Genomic DNA, 27,604 nt, shown 5'->3' with positions numbered 1-27,604 from the left:
CACACCGGTAGAGATTTCTTTACAACTTCTTCATTATCCTTTATCTTGGACTGTGGGCTTCGACAATTTTTCTTTAAACGCAAACATGACTTTATCGCTTGAAGATAAGGAACAACCTCGCCGACTAAAATTGGTGCTGAATAGACCACCTTATGAACGGGTGCCGCTGTCGACAAAGGGTGCCACTGTTTTTGCGATCCTGGCATTGCTCAGTGAAGGTAAGATGACTAGAAGTGTTATTTTTACAGCATTTAGCCTAAGCTTTTGGGAACTGTAGGCCACAGCAACAAGACCACTCGTTGAAGTTCCTAAACGACTGAATGTCTGATAAGTTTATACTTTAATATAATGTTGGTTGGTATCCTCTTTACTTAACGTTTAAGTTAAACCAGGTTGACTTATCTTAAATGTTTTGTCTTATTTCATTTTAAAATCTTAACAGATTTCCAGGATTTAGTGTAGGCTACTATGAGTCTGTGCGCCAAGCCTATGCATTATGAATCCTATAGGGGCTGCGGAGTCTCAAAGAGTTGGAGGGGGGAGGAAACAATAGCGCATCAGTTACCAAATTCTAAACTGATTTTATTGTCAATGGACATAATAAGTCAATGTCGAAATTGGCCAGCCGACAGCAGGGACGTGATTTGCTTGTTGATGACGCGCAGGGAAAGATATAGGTTGTGTTGTCCTCACTTATTTGTGTAACAAGTTTCCATCGGGGGGGAAACGTGTTAACCAAGCTCTTAATCATTACTGGCATTGTCTGTTTGCATGTTTGGCATAGTGTAGCGTAGACACACGCATATATGTTAGTCTGTGGAATATTTAATACTTTTCTTTAATACTTAATATCCAAGGCTGTGATATAGCCTACAGTCTTATGTGTCGCTGCCGTTTGATTCAACGTGCCGTTTCTTGAATTGAAACCGGTTGGGATGCCGTAGCTTATAGCATGGGGGAGGAGTGCAAATTCAGATGGCAAATTTGTTTCTCGAAGGTAGATCGTAGTGCAGTAGGTCGACGTATCGAAATGGTTTGCTTATAAGTCTACCAATTGCCTTGTGTCTTTACGTGATTGGATATGTGTGGTCTACGATTATTATGAGTAGCAATGATAATCCTTCAATACACAGATGTCTTTTTCCTGTATGCCACCAGGTCGTGGAGACAGGTAAAATAGCTTCAGAAAGAACAGGCCTACTTGGGGTTGGGAATAATTGTCTGTGTTGTATAGCTCTACTTGTCTCTGGGGGTTTTGGTTCCTTCAGGGTTTTTGCAGGAAATTGCAGCATATTTGCATAGTGGTTTAAAAGATAAAAGGCCAAGGCCAGGGCTGATTCACAGGTACTTGAGGGCTCTGCTTGATCTTTAGAACTTAGGGGAGCCATCTCCCCCTTTTGTCATGGTAATTCGAGCTGGCATGGGTGAGGGGCCCCTCTACAATGGTCAAGGAGAAATGCCATGCGTATGATGGAAATAAAATCTGTATCTAATCTTAAATCATTTCCCCCAAGTCTAATACCTACATAGTGTTTGTTTTGTGTACAATACTGAAAAATTATGATTCCCGAATGATTTTTAATCTTTTCAGTTGACATTTAAATGTTTGGGGAAAATAAAGGAGAACGAATTTCTGGGATTTTGATTTTAAGACATTGTTGCCATTGCCCCTTAACAACAGATATGAGGCAAATGGATTAGGCGTCCTCTCCAGTAGTCATATTCAAACTCCTCTAGTGGTAAGGCATTGTTTTGGCCCAACTAATGGTCTTTGGATTTCATCCCTTGACATGATTCTTGTGCCTTAGATGAACCCAGAAGCATACCAATGAATGGATTGAACCAAAGCTGATTAAAATGCTCAGTATCACGCCTCTACATTATGGCATCCATTATAGGGCTAGAACTGAGTTGTGCTACAGTCCGTCAGTGGCTCTTTGATGTTTAAATTCCTCCCACGATGATGTCCTCAACTTGACTGAGAAGCCCTTTTCATGATATTGTCCTGGTGAGTGGAGTTTACACCAGCTAGACATGATCTTGGTGGTTTAAGGGAGATTGAGCCTTAAGATAGTGATTTTGCAAAAAATTAGGTGCGGAAACAGTTTTAGTTTGTGTCTTCACTGTGGTCAAGTGATCATGTTGTTATCTGCGCGTTAGCAGCTGTGATTGTCATTTTCCTAATTATCTCTGCCTCTGCCATTCTGGAGCTCTCTGCCCTCTGCATCTCACCAGGGTGAGTTATTTTTGCAGCAGTCTTCTTGTTCATGTGAAGTTTAAAACAATTTCACAGGCCACACATTTAGTCTATTTATCCAAAATTGGCTGGGGTGATCTACAGACAAAGCCTCACTAAAGTTGTCATGGGTTTTACATTTTCAAAACTGTTTGTCCATTACAGCTTACCAAAATTGGAGCAAAGCTTCCAAACAGGAAGTGAGGTCATATCCCAGCAACTGTTTGATGTGTTGACAATAAGATGGTATGCAAACTTGGGAGCCCTTCCTGAGGTAGACCTTAATATGGGATCATTTGAGCCCTGGGGAGCACTGCAATAAACAACATGTTTTTGGTAATACATTTATGTAAAGGCCTTATAAAAGTGGTTGTTATGATCATTTCTTGGGAGAAATGTTCTTACCAAATATATTTGCCCGCCATATTGGATTTACTCAAAGACCTAAAAAAGCTTTCATTGGCCACAAACCTGGTCAAATCTTCACCGAATTTGGCACAGATGATCTTCAGACAAAGACTCACAAAAGTTTTCAGACGATTTTCTATTTGCTTAACCGTTAGTCTGTTACAGCCTATCAAATTTGGCAGTGAATACATCAAACAGGAAGTGAGCTCATATCTTGGTCAATTAACATGAAACTTGCTTTGAGGGCTTCCAGCCACGGCCTCAACATAACAATCAAGTTCAACTCCACAGAAATCTAAAGTTGGTGCTGCTGAATTTTAGTAATAATAGTTATTTTGACGACTCGGAATTAGCGTTGCAATCTAAGAGCAAATCAGGGCTGGTAGTACCTGCGCCGCAGTGGTAGTGAGTAGTGGGCCGTTCCTGTAAACGTTTGAAGCCCTTTGAAAGTCCTATAAGTTCCTGCAGTCAAAATGTGGCTGTTGTTTGGTGCATGCCAGGCCTTGAAAGCATGAGAGCTGGTGGTGGGATGATGTTTTCTCATTGCCCAAATTTGGTTAAAGTTTTTTTTTTTTTCATGTGCCGACCGTTGAAAGTAAAGGAATTTACATCAAGCAAGAGCTTTGACTGTGTCGGTGAACATGCTCACTATTAAATTGATCTAATTATGCAATAGAAGTGAGATCACAGATCATCAGAGCCATGATGTAAACCATGGTAATGCACAACCTCAAGTGTTTAATTTCTTTTGTACAACACGAGATAAGCAAGATCACTTTCACAGCAAGACCCCTAACAGTAGATCACGTCCACAGCAGAATTCTCAAAAGGACACAAGAGCCATCACAATTACAACTCATCAGTAGAATGAAATAAACTGTTGCCGCAGTCACCGAAGTAGGAATTTTCTGTCGAAGGGAAGATAGCCTTTCAACAAGATCAGAGAGTGTTGTATTATTGATCGTTTTGTTGCTGACACACGTAATTCTCTTTTCCTCCTATTGACAATCATCATTCCTCCTGTTTACATTCATCAGCCCAACAACATTACACTTTTAAGACAATTACACCACGTGCACTTCTTATCATTACTCCATCTATACGTTTTTGGACAGATTGTATTACTGCTGAAAGAACCTGAAAATGAAGTGTGTGTGTGTGTGTGTGTGTGTGAGAGAGAGAGGTAGATAGAGAGAGAATGAAGTCTCTTTTAGCATTTCCAGTTTAAAGCCATAGAGCCACATGTTGCACGTGCAGTGCAGGGCTCTCCACACTGAACAGGTTAGTGGAGAATGTCTTCAGTGTGTGCATTCTCACAACCCCTGGTGGTCTTCATGGACAGTCTAAGATCCACTTTTATTGATTGCCTTTCGAAGGCTTTGATCTTGACTTTTAGCTAGCTATTGGCTATGCCTCTCATTGAATTATACATGCAAAGAGCTGTGGTCAATGAGCATGATTGAAACTTTAATTCTTATAGTACCTTACGGTTTAGTTGAGCGTTTCATAACCCTTTATCACAACATTCTCAGGGGGGCAGGGGGGTGGGTGGTGGTGGATGCTGTGCTTGTCATGTTTCAGTTTGACTAGATTTGAAACCAAGCAAGCTTGGGTAGTGGGACCTCTCCTGAGAACAAGTGGTTCTTGTTTAGTTATGACATCAGAAGGAGGTTGTAATTAAATTGAGGTAGGCTACATATGTTTGTCATTTGCCTTTTTTTCTCCTGTGCTGAATTTAGCAGCACTGCAGCATTCTCCTCTTAAACAGCTAAGGCCTATGCTTCAACACAATGTTAAGGTATTTATGAAGTCTAATGAAGTTAGAGGGACTATGACAAACTAAGTTGTCGTTTAAACATGTAGGGAGAATGCTAGAAGCCTATAATCACATCAACAGTTTTTTTCTTAATAAGTCTACGTTGAGGACATCACCTCATTATTCCTTCTTCTCTAGTGTCTGGTGGTGCTGGCATAACCACTGTTATATTAAGTGTGATCTCTACATGGGGGAAGAGTCCTTACTTTGTGTTTAACTGCGTGCCTTCGTTGGAGCACAGCATATGTGTGTGTCTAAGAGCAAGGCCAGACTAAGCGGATTTTCATACTTTCCGGAACGTATTCGGGTTTAGTCAATCGCTGCCAGACAAAGCTGTGCTGCGCTGTTCTACGGCCACACACACCCATTGAAACTGGTGAATATGCTGTAGTACATATGCAAGGCCTGTTGGTGGCGCTGTGAAGGGTGCTACCGGAAATGGAGAAGAAGACTCGTAGAAGAAGACGACAAGTTACAACTAGTTAAGTTGGTGACAGTTGTAGCTGCCAAATGTGAGGACCCTGCCTGATGTGAGTCCGCCGCTGCCTGATGCGAGTCCGCATGCGCAAACACAAACGGTTTACGGCAGAAGGCTCAGGAGCAAACTATCCAAGACGTGCATTCTCATACATGTTTTAATATCAACGTATCTGGCTTCTCTTAACGCATAATGTAGGTTTATTTAACGTAGTGTTTTATAATTTTGTCAACGGTTTACAGCATAAGGCTCAAGTTGTATTACTGTTACTAGTAGGCTAATGAATGCACTGCTTAACTAATAATTCAATAAACATGAAGCTTAACATCATAAACCTTGGTGGATTTCAAACGTAAACAAATGCGCTTGTCATTCCACTTCATGCTGTAGCCTACACAACCAGCATTACCTGAACCTGGCTCGTTGTACTACAATAGTGTCGCAAAGTTTGCGCATGCGGACTCACATCAGGCAGGTCCTCACATTTGGCAGCTACAACAGTTCAGTTTGTCGCCAAGTAGTTGACCATACTGTGCCTTATACATTTCCTATGCTTAAATCATCATTGTTCGACCTGTATGTGATGCATTATGTGCATACCTAATGAAAGTAAGGGTTTTCATGAAGTTGCTACTGTGATAGATCGTGTGTATTAAATACCACATTTTGGGCTACCTTCTAGTGCTATTAGTAGTGATTAGCACGCTAAGCGGAGATTTAGCTATGTTCTGTTCTTATGTTGATACGCTGTAATAAAGATGTGTTCAATCCTGCTAAGATTTCGACTGGATGAGATATGAATGAGATCCATGTTGCCTAGTGTAATGTCCACTATTATATGTATCTGGTAATATTAGTTGTGTAATTCAGTGCAGTGTAAATTAGTCCCCATAAAGAAGACTGCTTTGGTAACTCAGTGAATAAAACGTGCCCTTCTTAGATCTTTGTTTGCCAGCCATAAACAGAACAGAAGACTTACATTTTTTTGTTTTTATTGCGATTGGGAAGATGTACGTGACTACTTGACAGCTTCCAGCGTTCACGTGGGATAATTATGTCATCAGATTCGCGGATTCAAACCCGATTTGCGGCCAGACAGGCCCTGATAGCAGGGTAGATTGCAACCTTCCCACTCTGGAGAGGGGATTCTAACCTTGGCGGAAAGTAACGCTCCAAATGGCAGATTTATCTGGCCGGGAGGCCAGTTTGTCAAGTTATTTTCCAGAAAGTATGAAAATCCGCTTAGTCTGGCCTGGCCTTAACACTACAAGGTCAACACACACACACACATAAGAGGGACTTGTAAAGCAAATATAAAGTTACATTAAGCAAGTTTTTACAGCTTGAGTGTATTTTTTTTTAAGATCACTTTTACAAAAGCAATTCATTTTGATTGTGTCTTTTCTCCTCTCATCACCCCCAACAGACACTCTCAGGTCACAGAGATCACTGCGACTCTCTCCCATGTAAAAGCCTTTATGTGCCTGCCTGTGTGGAGGCTGTGTGTCTGGGGTGTACTGACAGCCTTAATGGCCCATGCATTCATGTGGTCCTGTGAAGAAACAGAACCTCGTTGGTCTACATGCTGCTTTTTAGGGTGGGAATCACTCACATGTTCTGGAGAGGTCAGGGGGATTGAGATGTGAGTCTGTGGAGCACTGAATGACTCTTCTTCTTGTCTGAAATAGTCTTCTTCTTGTCTGAATGACTCTTTTCCTCTGAATTGCTCTTCTTTTCGTATGAACTGCTCTTCTTCTCGTCTGAATGACTCTTCTTCCTATCTTAATGACTCTTTTTCTCATCTGAATGACTCTTCTCCTCACCTGAACTGCTCTTCTTATTGTCTGAATGACTTCTTATCTGAACTGCACTTCTTCTTGTCTGAATGACTCTTTGCCTCATCTGAACTGCTCTTCTTGTCTAAACTACTCTCCTTCTTGTGTGAATGACTTCTTCTTGTCTTTCTTGTCTGAATTACACTTCTTAGTGTACTCTACATATATTAGTGATGAGTCATTTTACATTGGAACTGTAGAAGTGAAGTTAAAGTGATGGTTTGAATTCCTTCTAAGATAAGAGCTTGGTGCCGCTGTAAAGGTTTAGTTTTATTCAAAATGGAAAACGATCAAGAACCAAATTTGGTGATCAAAGGAGTTTTTCGAATTCTCCAGTATGAAAACAACCAAATAACAAAATGTGTGCCATCGTGCATGTGATGAAGGCACCGAGAGGCACAGCTGCAACACAGATTCCAGCACGACCGCCAACCAGACATCGAAGCTGCTCAGAGGCCTGTTGTAGTTCAACATTAAGTATGATGCCTTCCCTCCAGTGTCTCTGTATAATCAGACTTTGTAACTCATAACTCTTAGAACTCTCTCTAGTCCACCTTCCTGGTTCAGTTGAAGTATTTCAGCAGGGAAAGGGCCCAAGGCCTGTGTGCATGCGATGTGACTGAGAGATAATCCCATGGTATTGTATCAAGTCACTTGAGCCGGTCATGTCAATACCACACAAGCCTGGATAATTTCTCATCATTGTCAGTTCTAATATTCCACCCATAGTTCATGTCGATGCCTTGCATTGTGGCTGAACAACTGTTCTTAACAATAAAGGATTTACACAAGCTTTCCTTACTTACTGTGCCATTACCCATCCACCTCCCTGTCCCTGCAACCAACCACACAAGTCTGTGTGTGGGTGGACTTTACTGCACAGATATGCCAACTCCCACACACGATTTTGAGTTACGTGAGAAAGACATCTAGGCACACCTGTTTAGTCATGTCCTCTGAATGGCTGTCTCATGATAGTGGAGGGGGTAGCAGCTGCAACAACAGCCAGCTTCCCTCCTGCACACCCCACACTGAGCCATGGGGTCTCCTTAACAATGTCTCCGATGGCGATGGGGACGCTTGCGGGACTGCTAAACTATCCCGTAATATTAGGTTACACAAGACAACAGCAGCTGAATGTGATAAGATTTCCTGTGTGGTGTCTGAGCCTGCAAGGGTGGCATGGGCTGCATGTCTTCATGAAAACTCCTCATTAACATGCCACGGTCTCCAATTTCAGCATCAAAAATCAATTAAAAAAGAAGTTGTTGTAGTGGTGCATGGATGCTGTCCATTGTCACAGATAATCAGATTGGTGAAATTATATTTGAAATGTATTGAAACATTGCGATGCCTGACTGTCAGTAGTTTAATAAAGTAGGTACATTCATGTCATTTATTCAGGCCATAGGACAATACTTGGATGTTCAATAGTCACACCAAGAGTTATAATGATTTTGATCTGTTAATGCAGTCCACTTTTTAACTTTTCAATTATGAGATCAATGGAGTATTCTATCTCTCTGTGGTGGCTTGTTTGACACGTGTTTAATGCAGTTGTCTTGGCAGCAAAATGGATGCATTGCGAGTAGCCAACGCGAATTTGAGGAGATGGAAGAATATCATTGCTGCCGACAGGGATTCAAAATACTCGCTGATAGGAACAATCGGCTCAAAGAGTTTGATATACGTATATTTAATAATGCGATATAGGGTTTCAAAAGAATCATTGTGCTGGCTTCTGCACTCCATAAAACTCATAAAATGTAGAAATTGGAAATTGGAAATTTTTCAAAAGTGATTAATGTGCAGGTGATTCATTTTAAACGATTGATCATCGTTTGTTTACTCAATTAAGTGTGATGTTCATTGTTCGGAAATTGCACTAATCATTGCTATTCGGCTGTGCGCGTACAATAATATAAGTGTAACAATAATAAGTGTGTCAAGCTTAGATGTTGACAAATAAAATGCAGGCTAAGCAACCCTTGTAAATGTGGCCCATTTAAGTGAATGCTTTCTTCATTTTGGTATAACTTCAAGTTTCCTTAAGTGAGATCATCTGTGGTTGAATAGAACATTGTATTGGTCTGTTTAGCAGATACAGGGGAAACTGACAATGACAAGCCACGAACACGGTTCATTAAACATTACATGTGTATTAGAACTGTGTTCATGTGTTATAAGTGTGCTTTTAAGCCTAAGCTAGCTTTTTGCAAAATGCATATACATCATTGGAGAGGATAGAAAACAGCATTCACTGAAAGAATGCGCACAGAGATCTACAGACAAGCATGTGTGACTTGCACAGACTTCTGGGTCATTCCATGTGGAGTCAACAGAGGCCTCTCAAGGGGCCATCTTGGATTTGCTTCATACTTTATGTGAATAATGTCGCTTTACTCAACTAGTATGCATGATTTGAAGTATTTATTTTCTTAAGTATCTCCGATACAGAGACTTACCAAAGAGGGCGTGGCCATTATTTTACGGTAAAAAGTCTTGACTTTTGTATTATTCATGCTAGATGCTTGACATCTTCAGGGATTGCTCTACAGTATTGGACGTATTTGACGTCTTAGATAGTTGGCCCACAGTTGCATATCTTCCAAATTATGGCTTGGTGTAAATTGTATTAAAAAAAACTTTGCAGCAGCATTTGGGCAAAATGCTTTTTAGGGCAATATGCAAAGTTAAAGACATGTAATAGTGTATAAGAATCACTCAAAAATCTCAAGCATCTAGCATGAATAGTTCAAAAGAATGTCATGTATGGAACTTTCTCATTTTTTAGTAATACTCAGAAAATAAAACCTTGTGCACACTAGTCGTTGGGTACAATGACACATTTGCATTACATTTGATGTAAATACTAAGATGGTCAGTCGGGAACATGTTCTAAACTCTGTTGATGGGACATGGAATGGCCCTTGTCCCAAGGCAAAATACACATGTGTTGTCTTCTACCCTTGAACGTATCGTGCTCTTTCATCCAGGGTAAAAGACACGTGTTGTCTTCTACCCTTTAACATATCGTGCTCCTCTATCCAGGCTGTGTGCCAGCAGAATATTTTTTAAGGTATCTTCTCATCTGCTATGATTTCAAGCATTCCTTGGTTTCCATGTAGACCATAAGATGCAGTGGACTATGAATACCACCTTTGTCCCCCTCTCTAAATTCCTCCTCAAGAATCCAGGAAGAGGTTTGGGATCCTGCCTAGAACAGGTATTTGCAGAGGACTGGGTTTTAAAAATATCTCTTCTATGAACAGCTGTCTACCTTGTGAATGATTAAAGCTGCACTAAAGGGAACCGCATTCTGTTCTTTGAATCAGTCTATTTGTCTCAGACACTTAGTTCTCATAGTATAGAATCTAAAAGCGTTAGTTATCTCTCGTAACGCCTCTCATAATTCTCCTAGAGTTGGATCCAGGTCCTCTCTGGTCAAGTCATACATCCAGTGGTCAGTTCATTTGGAATTCTGCTCTCACGCATGACCCGTCACTGCACTCACTAAATATGATGGTGTTTTGTTACAGCTGTGTTTGGGGATTGCCGTTGTTGTTTTATGCTGTCCTGTTATTCTTCACGTCTTTCAAATCAGAAAGAGCAAACACACAGTGTCTGTGGGCAAAATATGACCTCTCCTTGAAAATCAGTATATGGCTCTTTTTTTCTTGTGAAAGACAGAGGAAAAAAATGTGGAATTAAAACATTTTTAATTCTCAAGTCATCTCTCCAAGTCCATGGCTATAGAGGAGCAATGAAGGGCTAATTTTCAGACCCCAAATTTTGGTTGTCTTTGCTGTTTGAGACTGCCGCAGATATTTATGTATGTGTTGCAATCAGGATGCTATCATTTTCCTGTTACCGTTTAATGTGTTTCTAAAGCCAGCCATTGTTGTGCCTCCGGACAGCCTGATCAGACCAGTGAGACCAGTTCTTTCCTATAGCCTGGTCATTTGCTCAGTTTCCCTGCTAAAAAGAGTGCTGGAGCAACCTCTGAGTAGGCCTCCCCGTGGGACACAGACAGGCTTTCATCATAATAAGGGTCACGCTGGTCAGCATCTGTGCGGATGAAGGTCTGTTGAGTTGAGAGGAGGGCATTGTAGTGCAGAGCTTCCTCTTTTAAAAAGTAGTTTGGTTTAAAGGGCCCATGCTCTCCTCATCATCGTCTTCACTCGTGGAGGGCGTGGGTTCTGTTGAAGTGCAGGTATACCGCCATGTTCTGGGACAGAGACTTGCTGGTGGGTATCAGTGTCATTTCTTGAACCAGTGCTTGCCAGTCTTAGCTTTACACATCTGTGGAGAGTGCTGCTCATATTGGTAGGCAGACTGACTGAGAAGAGAGTGGACATTCTGTCTGTTCAGCTCGTCCCCATGCTGTCGCTCTGAGACGCGGCCCATAGAAAGCAGACCCTTTCTGAGTGTGCCCCAGTGCCACCCTGGCTCTTTGTGTGGCGCTCCGTCTCTGTGGGAGAGACTGCATTCATTTCCCCTCTTCAGCATGGACGCTACTCTCCCTGCTAGGGCTCCATTCAGGCCAAAGAGGAGTGTGTGTGTGTGTGTGTGTGTGTGTGTGTGTGTGTGTGTGTGTGTGTGAGAGCGCGGGGAGGGAGATATCTCTGTCCCCGTCATGTCTGGCTCTGTGTTGGTGCTGGAACAGTTGCCTTTTTTTGGGGTGAAAAAGCATGTATAGACATGATCTGAATATAGGGTAGAACAACATGAAATCTCAGATTAAATATTACGAAATGATGTTACATCTGTCTGCTCTTGAGAAAGACAGCCTTCCTGATCATTGTTTAACTGTGACCATAACACAGGAGGTTCTCCCATAGAAAAGTGAGTGCTGTTATGGGTGATTAAACATTGGACATTTACATTTAGTCATCTAGCAGACGCTTTTGTCCAAATAGACGTACAAGGGAGAGAACAGTCAAGCTAGGAGCAATACAGACCTAGTGTAACAGTTAATACGATTTTACATAAGAAATAGAAAAAAAAGTGCAGGAATGTAAGTGCTAGTTACTTACTAGTAAAGTGCAAGTTAGGAAGAAAGGTGCTCTCTGAAGAGTTGGGTCTTCAAGGGCTTCTTAAAGGTAGAGAGGGACGCCCCTGCTCTGGTAGTGCTAGGCAGCTCCTTCCACCAACGTGGAACACTGGAGCATCACTCAGCAAGAAGCCATTGGAGAATGATGAGTGCAAGGCCCTGTCCACAGCACACCTGCTTGGGCCACATCAAGAGATGTCTGAATGAGATCACATGTGTGTGTATGGGTCTGTGTGTGGGTGGATGGATGGGGTGGGGGTCTGTGTGTGTGTTTGTGGGGGGGGTGGGGTGGGGGTAAAAGATGAGTTGCATAGGAGGGGGCCAGTGACAATGATGTCATCACAGTCTTAAGGCTCAGATGTTGACCAGAGAAACGCTGCCTAAACATCCTTTATAAATCTGGACCAATATGGTTTGCAGCTATACTGCCATGATTCTTGACAATGCTGTTATTGTGTCTAATCCAGCTGCTCACAATGCTGTCCCATCTTCTTCTTTTGTTCTGTCTAGTCCTGTGTGCACATGCAAACCTCCAGTTTAGTGAGGGGCCTAAGTCCCAGGATGCATTGCACGGCCGCAGTGCCATGCTGCGCTGTGAGGCGACCAGCCCAGAGGAAGTGACCTACACCTGGCTGCAGAACGGGGTGGCGGTCAACAACACGGAGCGACGCTTCCAGGAAGGGGGAAACCTGAAGTTCACCGCTGTGGATCGAACACTGGATTCCGGAAACTTCCAGTGTGTGGCCCTCGTCAATGCTACAGGAGAGCAAACACACTCCAACAACGCCTCCTTCAACATCAAATGTGAGTATGGCACTCCCTCATATCTGTTAGGAACTTCCCTATTTAACACATAGCTCACTCGACCAAGACATCCTTAGCGTCTCCCCCAGACCTACTGCTGATAAACACACACACACATGAAGCCCATCAGCTCTCCCCTTCAGCACTCCACAACTACAGAAAATTAAACATCACCCGCTTGAGAGAAAGTTATTTTGGGCCAGCTAGGAGCCTAGACAGAGGTCTCATTCATTGCCCCTCGCCAAGATTAATTGCCTGAGATGCGGTGTCCGGCTGTTTATGTCAAATAAAAAAGGTGAGTCGGCTGAAAGGAGGCTCCTGTTTTCATGGCCTGTTGTGAGGTTTGGAATAGAGGAATTTGTTTTTGATTATCAGAACAGGGGTTCCGACACCAGCAGACACATTGCAGGAATAACCATTACTGTCTGGCCACTCTTTGTAGCCTTTTAACCTGTATCCATTACTCTTGTCTGTAAACTCCCTTTCCTGTCTTTTATCTTTTTAGGGTTGGAGAGTGGGGAGGTTACGCTTCAGGAGCCGGCTTCAGAGACGGACATTGAGAGCTCCGCTGTTGTGACATTACGCTGCAATATGGATGGGCATCCACGGTGAGAGTCTCCCCTCCTCCACTGTCTCTGGATTCAAACTGCTGGCTGTTTTAGCAGACTATGCATAGGGTTTAGAATCTGGGCCCTGTCCCATGTCCGCTGTTAGCCAATAGAAGTTAAGATGAGGTCCCTGCTTACCCATTGTGACAGTCAAGCTCTGGCTAATTCAGTTATTAACTAAATTGCAAATTTACAATATTGACCTATTCCTGTGGTTGTAAAGAGTACTTATCAAGTCTTGAAACCACAATCAGCTAGTCTATTATTGGTTGAAGATAATGGTCAGAGACTGCACATTTGGTCTCTTTTGACAAGCATCAAAGGCATGTAGCTAAAGTCTATGATTGATGTGGGGACAAATTCAACTAGGAGTAAAAATAATTCAATTAGGCCTGTTTTAATGGCATTACCATAATTGCTCATGCATTTTATTATACTGTATATATTAGAGATTGAAGAAAATATTGATACACTTGAGTATTGTAAACTTTCTTTACATATGGTGGTGTGTTCTTTACACTACTACAGTTTTCCTAAAATTTGACTGAAATAGTCACAATATATTGACTCATGACCCCTGTAAGTGTACAAATAAACTTGCATTGATAGTTGACAGTACAAACCCATCAATTGGGCCCTGCAATTGTACTCTCTGGACCTCCATGTCAAGGCTGAAACCCAACAAATGTTAAAGCCCAGTGAAAGAAGGAAAATGGGACGTAAAAAAACATCAAGAAATGAATAATAGATAAAACATTTTAGACTGGATGCAAACCCGTCTTTAAGTTCATTATTACATGATTGAATGTTATTACAATAGTTATAATTAAAATGCCTCTTGTCATTTCCAGGCCAACGTGCCGCTGGTTCAGAGATGGTGTCCATCTCCCAGAGCGGGATAAGATCCATCGCATCAACAACAAAGAGCGAACACTCACAATACCTAGCGTCACACCAGACAATAATGGCGTTTACTACTGCTGTGGCAAGAACCCTGCTGGACAGGCCTGCAGCAGCCTCAACTTCACCCTCAACATCATTGGTGAGCGAGAGCGGGTTTTACTAGGATATCTTCTTTCGTTGATTTAGCCATGTCTGCTTACACAAGGTTAAGTATTTTCTGTGGTTCCAAAGACTGAGGTCAGAATTAATAGTAGGTACGATACTATGGAATCTTGTATTCTAAAGCTAACCTGCTTGGTGGCATGTTTACCTCATCAGAACATGTCTGTTCACTGCCCAAAAGCTGTCACTATCTGTTTGCATGAAGTAGAAATCAATATTCAAGTTCCAATGAAGTTAAACAGTTTTTGGTGCTCGCACATGTGGTCAGTCATTTTAGGTCTGCTTTAAATTCACTACGAAATCATTTGTGTAATTGTTGCGCAAAATGTACTCAGTGCTGAAAGTTCTTTTCAAACCTTTGCTTGGGTAGCACTGTTAAACTGAGCAGACATGCAGACTACATTTTAGTAATCTCATCACGTAACATTCGTTTTCTAAAAACAATCACATAGTATTGCATGTTTTACTGTGGTAGAACATACGTTAGCTTAATGCTAACGTATATGGGGAATCTTATAGAGACCGTGCTAGGTATTAGCATCAATTAATTCACGTTAATGTTTTTGTATGAGCCTGACATTTGCTCTGCAGATAGATAACAGTTTCCCGAACAGAAAGTCTGAAGCTTGAAGTTCTTTACTTGGGAAGCACTGTAAAACTGAGTAGACATGCATAATATTTTAGTAACCTCATCTCGTAACATTTGTTGATAGAATGCAGACTGCGAGGCTTGCGTAAGACCTTACGTAAAAATTGACGCTAGAAAAAGGGGCCGACGCACGCAAGACGTGAAAAGTCGCGCAAGGGTCGCGCAAGGGGCTTGTGCGGCCTCTTGCGCTCGCGCCTAAATCAGCCTTTAGGGTAAGGGAAGGGATTACAAACCTAGATTAGGGTAAGGGAAGAAACTGGGAAATTAATCCTGGTTACTTCAGGCAGCCAAACATCTTGCGATAACAAGTAGTCTGTGAGCGCCTCAGCCAAAAAACACTGGCTTGCTTTTTTCAGCAGCCTCAGACAACTCTTTTAAAGCTCCTTTGAGTGACTGTCTTCGAAGACCAAAACCCTAAGAAACTTGCATTACTCCTTCAAAGATCAAACTTTTAAAGTGAAAAACAAAGACAAATATAGAACAGAGGTTATTGGATGAACTTGGTTCAAAGCTTGTTTGTCACAACCATGGAAGCTCGGGCGATTTTCTTCAGCTACAATAAAGCTAGTTTTATTAATTCTTGGACAATTTTTTATGTTTTTCTTGAAGGCTAAATTTAGCATACTTGGCTAAGTGTTCGGTGTCAAAATGCTGTCGTAAATTGTATTCACAAAATCGTCATGCATTGTGAGAGAGAAGCTATCGTGGGCCACATAAAATGACGTGTAGGGCCATATTCGGCCCGTGGGCCTTGAGTTTGACACATGTGCTCTAACATCTGTCCCTGTTATTGATTGTTAAAGGGTTAATCTCAACTCATTATTCTGAAACAAACACACCAATGATTTTAAAAACGGATTATATCTCCATGTGTAGCACCCTGCGTCAAGCTGGTTTTACAACCAGACAGAATATATTGAGCCAACACCCATACACAACTTGCAGCTTGTCTTCACCCACCCACTGTCTGTGGAGTTGGGAGGACATCCTAAGTGGCTCGAACAATGAATTCAATGCGTTAAGCAATGCTGACTTAGCATCCATGGCCCACTGTTCTCTCCTGCTCTCTTCATCTCAACATTATGCCAGTTCATCCATTGCCCTCACTTTGGCTGAGAAGCCACTGCCGGTGATCGAGTTTCTTCTTGTAGCTCTTATACATCTTCAAGTGGCCTTGCCCTGTGCTTTCCACCTGTCACCTAACCCAAACCCTTCTCCTTTCCATTCTGTACCTGCCCTAAAATATCCCTATGATGAAATATTAAAACGCTTCTTGTGGACCCCACTTCTTCCTTGTTTTCACCGTTAGGAACAGTGTTCTGTTCTGCTGAATCCTTGGATAGAGGCTGGTCTTGGCACATTTGAACTCCTCTGCCAAGCTGGTCATCGGTAACTTCAAATTCCTTTTCCATTCAACGCTACAGTTCTTGGACAAAATGGCGCCCCAAGACATTTCCTAGCTGCCTTATTCATGATTTTCTCAAATATCTCCACCTCTGAAATGGCAACCTCATACACAGTCCAAGGACACCTTATGCATGGTAGAAGTCCAAACTGCAAGCACTGCCGTTTCAATGTGATGTTAGCTCAGAGTTTAGATTTAACCTAAAGGTTTGTTATAACGAATATAAGTAGAGAGTTAGAATCAAACTCGGGTTAGCACGCTTTGATTCTTGATGTTTGTACGTTTAACTTAATGGCCCATCTTTGTTTCTGTAGATAAAAGCTATCCCCAGCCGGTGGTAAGTCCCGAGGATCTGGTGGTGATGAAGAATGAGGTAGCCATGTTCCACTGCCAGTTCACCGCTGAACCACCCCCCACTGTGGCCTGGTATCATGAGGATGAGCCCATTGCCAACAAGTCTCGGTATGTCTTTTGATGATTCTATTTCTCACTTCAGTTTTATCTCAAGGATGTGTGTTTCTCCCTTTCCATTACCCATTTTCTGGGACATTCCTGGGATGCCGGTGAACTTGCCTATACAGGATGTAAGAATGTGTTTTTATGTGGTCATTTCTATGATTTAATGTAAAGGTATGCAGTCTGTGTTTCTAATCCATAACATCCATTTTTTTCAAATTGAGTGACTTGCCCCTCACGGACTTCAAAACAACTCTGGTGTTCATATACAGTCCTGGCTCTGTAAAGGGAAAACAAAGTTACTCTAGGAGCACAGAATGTGAGCTCAAATTAGAGCAAGAGCAATATGTCCAATTCATTCAATTCATTTTTAATAATGTGAAAAAACGCCTAAATCACAAAATTGACATTGCTGCTGTCACTCAAACGCCAGCACCAGCACTTCCATGCCTCTCTGCTTCTCTGGAGTTACCAAGTAACGATCCTACAACCATATAAACAGTAATATTGTCTGTTGACAGAGCTTGATTCTGTTAAGTTAGTCACCGGTCTGTCGTTGAAGGGACGGATTGGTCATTGCGAGCACCAGCATGGGAATCAATACCGCGCCAAAACCTTTTACGGGGCACTCACACATACGCATTGCGTTAACGCTTGACAGTGGGCTTGCCCGACTTTTGGGTGTTAACAACCAATCACATTGCTGAGTACTGTGTAACTTCACTAGCGAGCTGTTAATGTTGTGGAGAGTTACCCTGCTAATGTGCTGCTAGATATTGGCTCAGATGTATTTTGTTGGTAACAACAACAGGGTTTTAACATTGTACAGTGTCGTTCCTAGTAGCTTTTAAGAAATTGTGTGGAAAATACTAACAAAAAGTACTTTTTATGTACAAATATGACAATTTAGAGAGTTTGGTCCGCCATTTTTTTTGTTTCAGCCTCACTCTCTTTGGATATTAGCATAAGAGTGATTTGATCGTTTAGCGAATTCGCTGGAATATTTGCAACTTGATTGGCTGGTGCCTGTGCTAGCGGTTCAAAAGTTTAACTTTTCTCAACTTTCTACCACAAGCAACGCAAGAAAGCAACGCAACAGAACACGATTCAGTTTGGCAACGCATGACGTCACCCCATTAAAAGTGAATGGAAAGCGTCCCCATTAAAGCCTCCAACGCGTATGGTTGCAGTTTTCACATAGCTGTGTGCAAAGGATGCAAAGGGCATTTGCATGGTTATCCAATTCACCTCGTACGACTTCACGAGAGACACGCCCTTTCTAATCTGATGATTGTACGACTCACCTCTACCTGCATGGTTCTACGAGGGGCTGTGGAGATTACCAACGCTTTATTATGATGTTACAAGGCCATTACATCATCAACAACAAACTATCAAATAAGAAATCGTTTGTTTTTATCCCGTGTATTTTTAGTTAATGATCAGAGGCTGTTGTTGTGAAATGAATTACTAACGACAATGACCAAGCTCGCGGTTATTGTCGAATATTTTCTATTATTATACCACACAAACAGTTCTGCTTTTTTACGCCTACAATTCAGGTTCTTTACAATTTAATCATTTACACTGCATGCTCTGCTAACTCAAACACAAAGAGGCTGTTCGAAAACCAAGAAATGTTTTTATTATTGCTGTAATTAGACGACGTCTCCCTATGCTTTATATGCGGCGAGAGCCACGATGGAGCAAGGAAGAAGGGAGATGTCGGTTTTCCTCCTGCATCGCCGCTGGTGCCCTTCATAGTTTTTTTCATTTTTACAAACTTGTCCCTGATCTTCCTCCAACTCCTAATGCACTCCTGGACCTCCAGCCCCAGTTTCCCAGCGATCTCTCAGCGATTTTTTAAAAACGGAGGTGCTGTCATATAGGGAACGAAACAGGAAATGTCATTTTAGCCAGGGGTGTCGGACAGCTCGGATCGGATAGTGAGAAAATTCAAGCGGTGCTCCAGAGGCCATCTGACACCCTCGGATGGCTCTCCGAGGTGCTCAAAGGTGTGGCCCCACTTCAAGGAGGGCGTTTAAGGGCGTGCCTCGTGAGATCGGAGAGCACGATCGGACAAGCATGTGAGCGCCTTTACCCTGCTAATGTGCTGCTAGATATTGGCTCAGATGTATTTTGTTGGTAACAACAACAGGGTTTTAACATTGTACAGTGTCGTTCCTAGTAGCTTTTAAGAAATTGTGTGGAAAATACTAACAAAAAGTACTTTTTATGTACAAATATGACAATTTAGAGAGTTTGGTCCGCCATTTTTTTTGTTTCAGCCTCACTCTCTTTGGATATTAGCATAAGAGTGATTTGATCGTTTAGCAAATTCGCTGGAATATTTGCAACTTGATTGGCTGGTGCCTGTGCTAGCGGTTCAAAAGTTTAACTTTTCTCAACTTTCTACCACAAGCAACGCAAGAAAGCAACGCAACAGAACACGATTCAGTTTGGCAACGCATGACCTCACCCCATTAAAAGTGAATGGAAAGCGTCCCCATTAAAGCCTCCAACGCGTATGGTTGCAGTTTTCACATAGCTGTGTGCAAAGGATGCAAAGATATAGCAATAAAGTCAGAATAAATACTGAATCCATCTTTATGCCTGTTCACAGGAGATTTTATTCTACTCCATGTGATGATACCATATTTAGTGTGAGATATAGTGCAATTGCCACCTGCTGACCTTTCTTGGTATTACTGGTTGCAATCATTAAAACCTGTTAATGCAGCCTGGGGCTGGGTGATTTGGCCCTTATGGTTACTGAGAAATGGTGTATGGTTTTAATGAAGAAAACTATTTCTGAATTATGTTTTGTATTGAGTTCATGTAGACAGAAAGAACTTTAAAATCAAGAATTTATTTGCCAAATCGCCCAGCCCCCGCTCAAATATTAACAACCTTGCACCAGAATTGCAGACCCCACCTTTAATGTTTTTATGACCCCCCCCCGCCCCCTCTTCCTCTCTCTCCTGTAGTGTGTTCCTGATGGGAAATGGCTCCCTGTTCATCACTCAAGTGAAGCCACGGAACACTGGTGTCTACAAGTGTGTGGGCAAAGGCCCTCAGGGCCAAGCTGTGGCACTAGAAGCATCATTACGATTGGCTGGTAAAATATATGAAACCAACATTTGTTATTAGCAATGGTAACCATGTCAACCAACTACTATTCTCACTTTAAAACGCTCGCTCTGTCTTCTCCTCCATTTGTGCAGAGCTAGACGACATGACTGGCATTATTCTCACTTTAAAATGCTCTCTCTGTCTTCTCCTTCATTTGTGCAGAGCTAGAGGACTCACTTTAGAATGCTCTCTCTGTCTTCTCCTTCATTCCTGCAGAGCTGGAGGACACGACTGGCAGCATGGCTCGCATCTTCGCGGCAGACTCCCTGGAGCGGGTGTCATGCCGCCCACCGCGTGGCCATCCAGAGCCCCAGGTGTGGTGGGAGCGGGAGGGGAAGCGGCTCCCTCTAAAGGGACGTGTGCACCAGGACGGCCTGGACCTGGTCTTCACCCCCACAGAAGGAGACGACTCTGGCCTCTACACATGTGTGGCTCAGAACAAGGCTGGCACCAGGAAGCAGGACCTCACTGTGACTGTGGCCAGTAAGTACTACTGACCGTCTCACTTTTGTTTAGTTTCCGCTGTCTGTGGAAAACATCATCTCTTCTCACTACCTTTACATCCATCCATATGTATTTAAGAATACAGATGTCCTTAAACACCTATTAGGGGTGCTGGCTGACTGCTTATTATTGTATAATATTCATTCACAGTAAATTTGGGTTTAAAATGAATGAAAAAAGATTCAAACTTAACTTGCTGCTCAAATCTGCCCGAGGTTGTGTGGCTGGTGGCATATTTGGGCATTTTTAACCTAGAGAGTAGCTCAATCCTGCTCACTGAACTTCCTAAATGGCATTTTCTTGTGTTATAGTTTCTTCCTCGCCTGCCTTATATTTGTTCCTGTATTGACAAATGGAAAAGCCAGAATTATTATATGATTGAGTAATGCTCTTCTTGAGATGGTTTGTAAATGTGAGTTATACTCATCCTAAGATACGTTCTGAGAAACTCCATGTGCCATCTTATTTCCAGCCCCGCCGGTTTGGGTTCAGAAGCCCGAGAAGAGTGAGCTGCGAGAGGGACAGGCAGGGTACCTGCACTGCCATGCCAAAGCTTATCCGGAGCCAGAGGTCACGTGGTACAGGAACCATGCCCCGATTGAAGATGATGTAGGGGACAACCGCATATTCCCTAAATATTTTAGTGATTGTGGACTGATGAATTAAACTATGATATGGATTTTGTTTCAGCGATTTGTTTAAATGCAGATGTCACCCACTGTTAATGTCACTGTCACTCACATGACTCTATCCTTTGCCTATGTCTCCTGCAGGATGCCCGTTTCAAGCAGTTTCCTAACGGGACTCTCCGCATCAACAGTGTGGAGGTATATGACAAGCATATACAGTACAGCTGTATGATCCGAAATGAAGCGGGCAGGCTGACTGCCCACGCCAGTGTGCTTGTACTAGGTAAGGGGGTTTGGCTTTATACATTTCTATTGCAAGTTTACACACTAAAGATGTGGTGCAACACTCTGTTCATTATGATGTTTATTCTATTCAATTAAATTCACTTCTTATACAGCGCCAACTTAATTAAATTGTCTCTAGGTGCTTTTATACTACTGTCCTCTAAGCTATGCAGATCTAGGTGGTCTAACGTGTGTGTGTGTGTGTGTGTGTGTGTGTCTGTGTGTGTGTATGTGTGGTGTGTGTGTGACACAGAGCGTCTGAAGTTCACGCCCACCCCTCAGACGACCCAGTGCCTGGAGCTGGATAAGGAAGGCAGTCTGCAGTGCTCTGCCAGGGGACAGGAAACCCCCACGGTCCAGTGGATGAAATCTGGTGATTATGAGAGCCTATTGTCTGATCCTGGCTCATCAAATCTGTTGATTAAGAAAGCCTAATGTCTGATCCTGATGGATCTGCAGCATATGCTGATGATTTGAGATTTCCTCTGAATTATGACTGGGTTTGTAAGGGAACGATGCAGAACCTTGGCGGTTTGAATTTGTATGTCATGTGTATGCTAGCTTAATAAGCAGCGGGCATGGTAATGATGAATATATGAGCATGATCATCAGCATTGATTGATTTTGATAAGCAGGCTGTTTATGGTGAGAGATTGAGTTGGTAACAGTGAGGATTGATGATTGATGATTGACGACGATCATAAATGTCTCTCTGGTGCCCAATATAGACGGCAGTGAGATCCCACCATTGGTGACACGGAATGGGGGCACGCTTCACTTCTCCAAGGTGATGCAGGCAGACGCTGGGAACTACACCTGTGTTGCTTCAAACAGCCTGCAGGGGGAGATTAGAGCAGAGGTGGAGGTCACTGTGGCAGGTAAGAAGGGGAACCAACATAAACCTTAAGCCCACATGCACATACCACGTGTGTGTGTGTGTGTGTGTGTGTGTGTGTGTGTGTGTACAACCATTCACTTACAGATGCTCATGTACAAAACATTCCCAAATGGTCATCACTCAGACATTGCCCTGTTTGCCCTCATTCCTTGGAGGAAAGTGCTTTGGAAACATATTCATGATTTCGTTCCTCTTCTCTTCTCTTCTGTTCTCCAGAGTATGTTTCCTTTAAGCTGGAGCCAGAGAACACCACTGTGTACCAGGGCCACACCGCCGTCCTGCACTGCCAGGCCAGCGGAGACCCTGCTCCCTACATCCAGTGGAAGAAGAAGGATGCACGGGCCATTAAGAGCAGGTCAGAATCCACTGGCACTTTTAGGAGCCTCCATGTCATTTGGAACCACCATTTCAGCACATATCTTGGTGTATTTGTAACATTTGTTTTATTTTTTAACAGAGGATGTTATGAATTGTCTTTGTGTTGGTACGTAATGAAATCCCACTAAATGAGACAGCATTGTGTATTCAACTCTCTGTGCAGGTACCAGACGATGCCCAACGGGTCTCTGGTCATCCATGACGTGAGCGTAGAGGACACTGGGAGTTACATCTGCATCGCTGGGAATAAGTGCAACATCGGCCACACCTCAGCGGAGCTGTATGTCGTGGGTAAGACACCGCACTCCACCTACATGAATGGACCAATCATGTCTCACAGAGAAAACAGTGGTACTGATAAAATGCCTTAGCCATACTCTCTCTACCAGAAGACTAGTGTTTACAAAATCTGTCTGCACAGTGATGTGCTTAAAGATGCGCTATATGCAAAGACAGACTTAAAAGAAAACTGCCCATTTGAGTGACTCAGCTGTGTTGTGTGTGAATGGGTGATACAGAGAAGCCTGTGCAACACTCACTGGGTGAGGTGGAGAGAACCCCATATAAGATGATCCAGACCATTGGCCTGTCAGTTGGAGCGGCGGTGGCTTACATCATCGTGGTGCTGGGCCTCATGCTGTACTGCAAGAGGAGACGCAATGCCAAGAGGCTCCAGAAGGGGGCAGAGGGCGAGGAGCCAGAGATGGAGTGCCTTAATGGTGAGAGTGAGAATGAGTTTCTCTGTTATTTCATTTGACGAAAAGACCTTTGTGACATACTATTAATGTTTGTCCATGTAGAGTAAAATTGTTACTTTAAAAAGTACATACTGATTGCTTCCTTCACCTTGGTACGGTGGTTGTAATAATATAGTTTTGTTCTATAGGGGGCGCCACTGTTCAGCAGAACGGTCAGACCACAGCAGAGATCCAGGAGGAGGTGGCCCTGACCAATATGGCCACCACAGGAAATGCCAACAAGCGCCACAGCAGCCACGACAAGCTTCATTTCCCCCGGGCCAACCTCACCAACATCACAACACTTGGTACAGTGCCTTTCTTCGGAGAAGTCATTTCAGTGATCTTGCACAGGGGTGTACTCACTTCTGGGTACTGTAGTTCAGGGGGGGAATTCAAGAGTGGTGTTGGAACCTTTGACAATAAGCAGCGTGCGACACACTTTGTAATGCAAGACACATTTTTAGTGTGGTATACACATCATCCAGCTCACATCATATTTATCTTAATATTGTAAGCTATGTGCTTACACAACCGTTGCATGATTAGATATCTGATTCATACAGGCATGGCATAGCTGGGAAGATATCAGATATCAGCCTCCATGACCTTTGTCCTATTAACAATGTCACAGCACACATCCACTTTGTGCAACGGTTCCCATTTACCATGCTGTGTAAACCTAGCCATAGAGTCTGATCAGGAATAGACCTCACAAAGTGAATTTGCGGCGCTGATGTGTTTTTCCCCCTGCTCTGCAGGGAAGGGGGAGTTCGGTGAGGTATTCCTAGCCAAGGTGAAGCTGTCTGAGGATGATGAAGAGGCCGTGGTGCTGGTGAAGAGCCTGCAGACACGTGACGAGCAGCATCAACAGGAGTTTCGTCGAGAGGCCGAAATGTTTTCCAAGCTTTGCCATGCAAACATTACACGCATACTGGGCATGTGCAGGGAAGTGGATCCATTCTACATGGTCTTAGAATATGCCGACATGGTAAGGATGGCTTGTTAAATCATTTAGTTTGTGATGAAAATATCATGTTATTTCCATTAAACAAATAATGATTTGAGGGGGAGATTAGAATCAAGTTGATTCATTTTCTTCTTTTTTTTGTAGGGAGATCTGAAGCAGTTCTTAAAGAACTCTAAATGTAAAGATGAGAAAGTAAAGCTGCTCAGCACCAAACAAAAAGTGAGTAGAGTTTTCACAAGCAAAAGTACAAACATACACAAACATACACAAACATACACAAACATACACAAACATAAACAAACATACACAATCATACACAAACATACACAAACATTCACAATCACACACAAACATACACAATCATACACAATCATAAAAAAAAAAACACAGTGATAAACACAATCATACACAAACATACACTAATGTACACAATCATACACAAACATCCTCCTGACCCTTTTTCTGTTTACTCCACAGGTGTCCGTTTGTCTGCAGGTTGCTAAGGGGATGGAACACCTCTCTAACGGACGTTTTGTGCACAAAGACTTGGCTGCCAGGAACTGCCTCATCAGCTCCAAGCGCCATGTCAAAATATCAGCGCTATGTCTCAGTAAAGATGTCTACCACGGGTAGGGCGTAATTTCTCTCATCTTGAATAACACTTAGAGCCTTTAGGAGACACTTTTATATGACAGTCTTTACCTTTGTTATATGATATATTGCACTCTGCTTACCAGTGACCACTTTAGTTACAGTGACGACTGTTTTATGAGTAATCTGCACTGCAAAATAGAGGCAACCTGAGGTCCACCTTAACTGATCGCTGATGGTTATAGATCACAAAACTACTCCTACCAAGTGGTCAGAGGATGTAAATACATGTATTCTCCTCACTGCAGCTACAAATAAAATGTGATGTTATTTTTTTAATGTTTTTTTTTATGGTTATGGTGAAACATTAGGGAGAAAATACATTTTCCAAATATCCTAAGAACTGAAACTGACAGTGTGGTGAGGTTCCTTTCAGTGTTGTGAAACTGACCGTGTGGTGAGGTACCTTCAAGTGTTGTGAAACTGACCGTTTGGTGAGGTTCCTTTGGTTCTTGACAGTTCTGTGTGTATGGTTCTTCTCCACGCAGTGAGTACCATGAGTACCGACAGGCCCGGGTCCCCCTGCGCTGGCTCCCTGCAGAGGCTGTCTTTGAGGACGACTACTCCACCAAGACAGATGTATGGGCATTCGCTGTGCTTGTGTGGGAGGTCTTCAGTTTTGGAGAGCTTCCATATGCTCCTTTGGACGACGACAAGGTCCTAGAGGGTGAGGGATTCACATCATCTCATTTCAGCAGTGCTCAGACCTCACTTTCCTGCACTAAATGTACTGTTATTCAGTTAAACCGCTGGCATGCAGGTCAAAAGACAGAACTTTTTGACTTTGATATTCAATACGAAATCTATTTGACCTGATTTAGTGGTTTATTATTCTGGTTCAACACGCTTCTGTTTGTTTTGAGAAAATAGCAATAAGAGCTTTTTTCTGTTAAAACAATACAGCAGTGGTCTGTTTAGCCTTAAATGTGCTCACTTGTGACTCTGTCTTCCAGGTCTTCGTGAGGGGAAGCTGAAGCTGACTCCTCCACACGGGTGTCCCTCGCGGGTTTATAAACTGATGATGCGCTGCTGGGCTCCCAGCCCCAAAGACAGAGTCTCATTCAGTGACATCGTCGCCGCTCTCAGTGAGCTACCCTCAGAAAGCAAAGTTTAAGATGGCCATGGTACTCGTGTGTGTGTGTGTGTGTGTGTGAGTGTGTGTGTGTGTTATGTGGTAAGACACATGACTGAAATACTTATTTCCCCCCAAAAACATGATATTTTAGTGAAGTTATGGGGTGATACATATGTACTGGCCAACCAGATGCCATTAACAAAGGGTGACTCACTTTGTGAGACTAATACTCACTAATAGTCACATCATTCTTGTTTTCCTATCAGTGGTTCAACTTAGGGTAGTTGATTTGTGTTGCTTAAGTATAGTGTGTGAAACACAATGTAAAGGCCATGCACTGATCACAAGTTTTGTTTATTTTATATCGCAGGATTTTCATATGCCTGTCTTCAAGGTCCTATTTTAATTTCACTTGTATTGTACAGAAAGGTACTGTTTATATGTGTTTTTTAATTGTTCAAATGTGTTTTGAGTTGAATAATTCACCAAGAAAGATTTGTAAATAAAAAATGGTGTAGTTATGACTGAACTTCACTTAAATCCTAAGTGCCTGTTTCAATGAAGGATTTTTTTTCCATTGTAGCATATGTTACGAACTGTCAAAATGACTTGTACTTTTATGCATTTGTATTTTTACCCCAGTGTTTTATACCTTTTAGTGTGTCTGCCATTTATTTTAATTTGTATGTATAAAAACGTATATGTTTGACTGATCAGTCCACTAATATAACCGTTAGGCTTCTACAGGCTACCTTCAAGCTCCAAGAAGGCTGTCATGACGTACATGCTGCAGATACAATAAAAATACATAGCCCAATGAACACCTTGTGTCTTTTCTGTTGTGCTCCCCTTTAGGATTCCAGATCCATAGTTTTTTTTTTTTTTTTTTTTACATTTAGAGTCAAGTCGAGTCAAATGTATTTCTAAAGCTCATTTAAAAACAGCTCACGCTGACCAGAGTGCTTGAGTGAAATTATTTCTGAGAATTATGAACACACAGAGACAACATTTTTTTTTGTGTGTAAAAAGAACCTAGGGGTCACTGTGTTTGCTGTCACCTTTCCTTGCTAAAAAAAAAAGCAGAAATTAGTGAACTCCGTTAAACTGTAGTCCAACGAGGATGGTTTAGCAGAAGGGCGGCCCGCCCGGTTAAGAGTATAATGACAAGCGACATTCAATGAACCGAGTTGTTGATTTGAATCGGCGCGAATGCGTAATAAGAACCCCTAACCAATAGATGGTGATGTCGCGCTTGACACCTTTGAGATGGAGGTTCCTTCATAAAAATTAGATTTAACTTAAACACAGATTACAACGGCAGAATTAAATTACAAATAGCATTTGAAAGGGGTTTTTACTATACACCCGACACTGAGTCTACATTTGAGTGAGGATATTTCGAGCATTTTCAAAGAGAAAATAGCCTAATCTCTTTGATCATAGCCTATGGCCGAAACTGGATTTTTTTTCCACTTCGCACTGGTCAGGCCGACCATAAACAACAACAAACTTAACAAACGTTGCATTCGATC

The 27,604-nt window shown here is 42.4% G+C and overlaps 1 protein-coding gene across 1 annotated transcript; it reads left to right on the top strand.

Moving 5' to 3' along the window:
* Positions 1-85: 85 nt before the first annotated feature.
* ptk7a (protein tyrosine kinase 7a) lies at positions 86-26,191 on the top strand (the record flags this gene model as incomplete). Its single annotated transcript, XM_080854976.1, has 20 exons — positions 86-218; positions 12,337-12,630; positions 13,136-13,238; positions 14,090-14,280; positions 16,672-16,819; positions 19,801-19,931; positions 20,162-20,428; positions 20,922-21,058; positions 21,223-21,361; positions 21,617-21,736; positions 22,092-22,241; positions 22,478-22,616; positions 22,803-22,930; positions 23,158-23,364; positions 23,526-23,684; positions 24,138-24,367; positions 24,491-24,565; positions 24,824-24,975; positions 25,486-25,664; positions 25,951-26,191. 20 exons carry the CDS (start codon positions 86-88, stop codon positions 26,109-26,111), a joined length of 3,243 nt encoding a protein of 1,080 aa, XP_080711102.1. The 3' UTR covers positions 26,112-26,191.
* Positions 26,192-27,604: the final 1,413 nt, after the last annotated feature.

Source organism: Sprattus sprattus (assembly GCF_963457725.1).
Source record: "Sprattus sprattus genome assembly, chromosome: 1".
NCBI classification, from domain to species: Eukaryota; Metazoa; Chordata; class Actinopteri; order Clupeiformes; family Clupeidae; genus Sprattus; species Sprattus sprattus.
The sequence above is the reverse complement of the archived record's forward strand: the minus strand, read 5'-3'. Positions and strand labels throughout refer to the sequence as shown.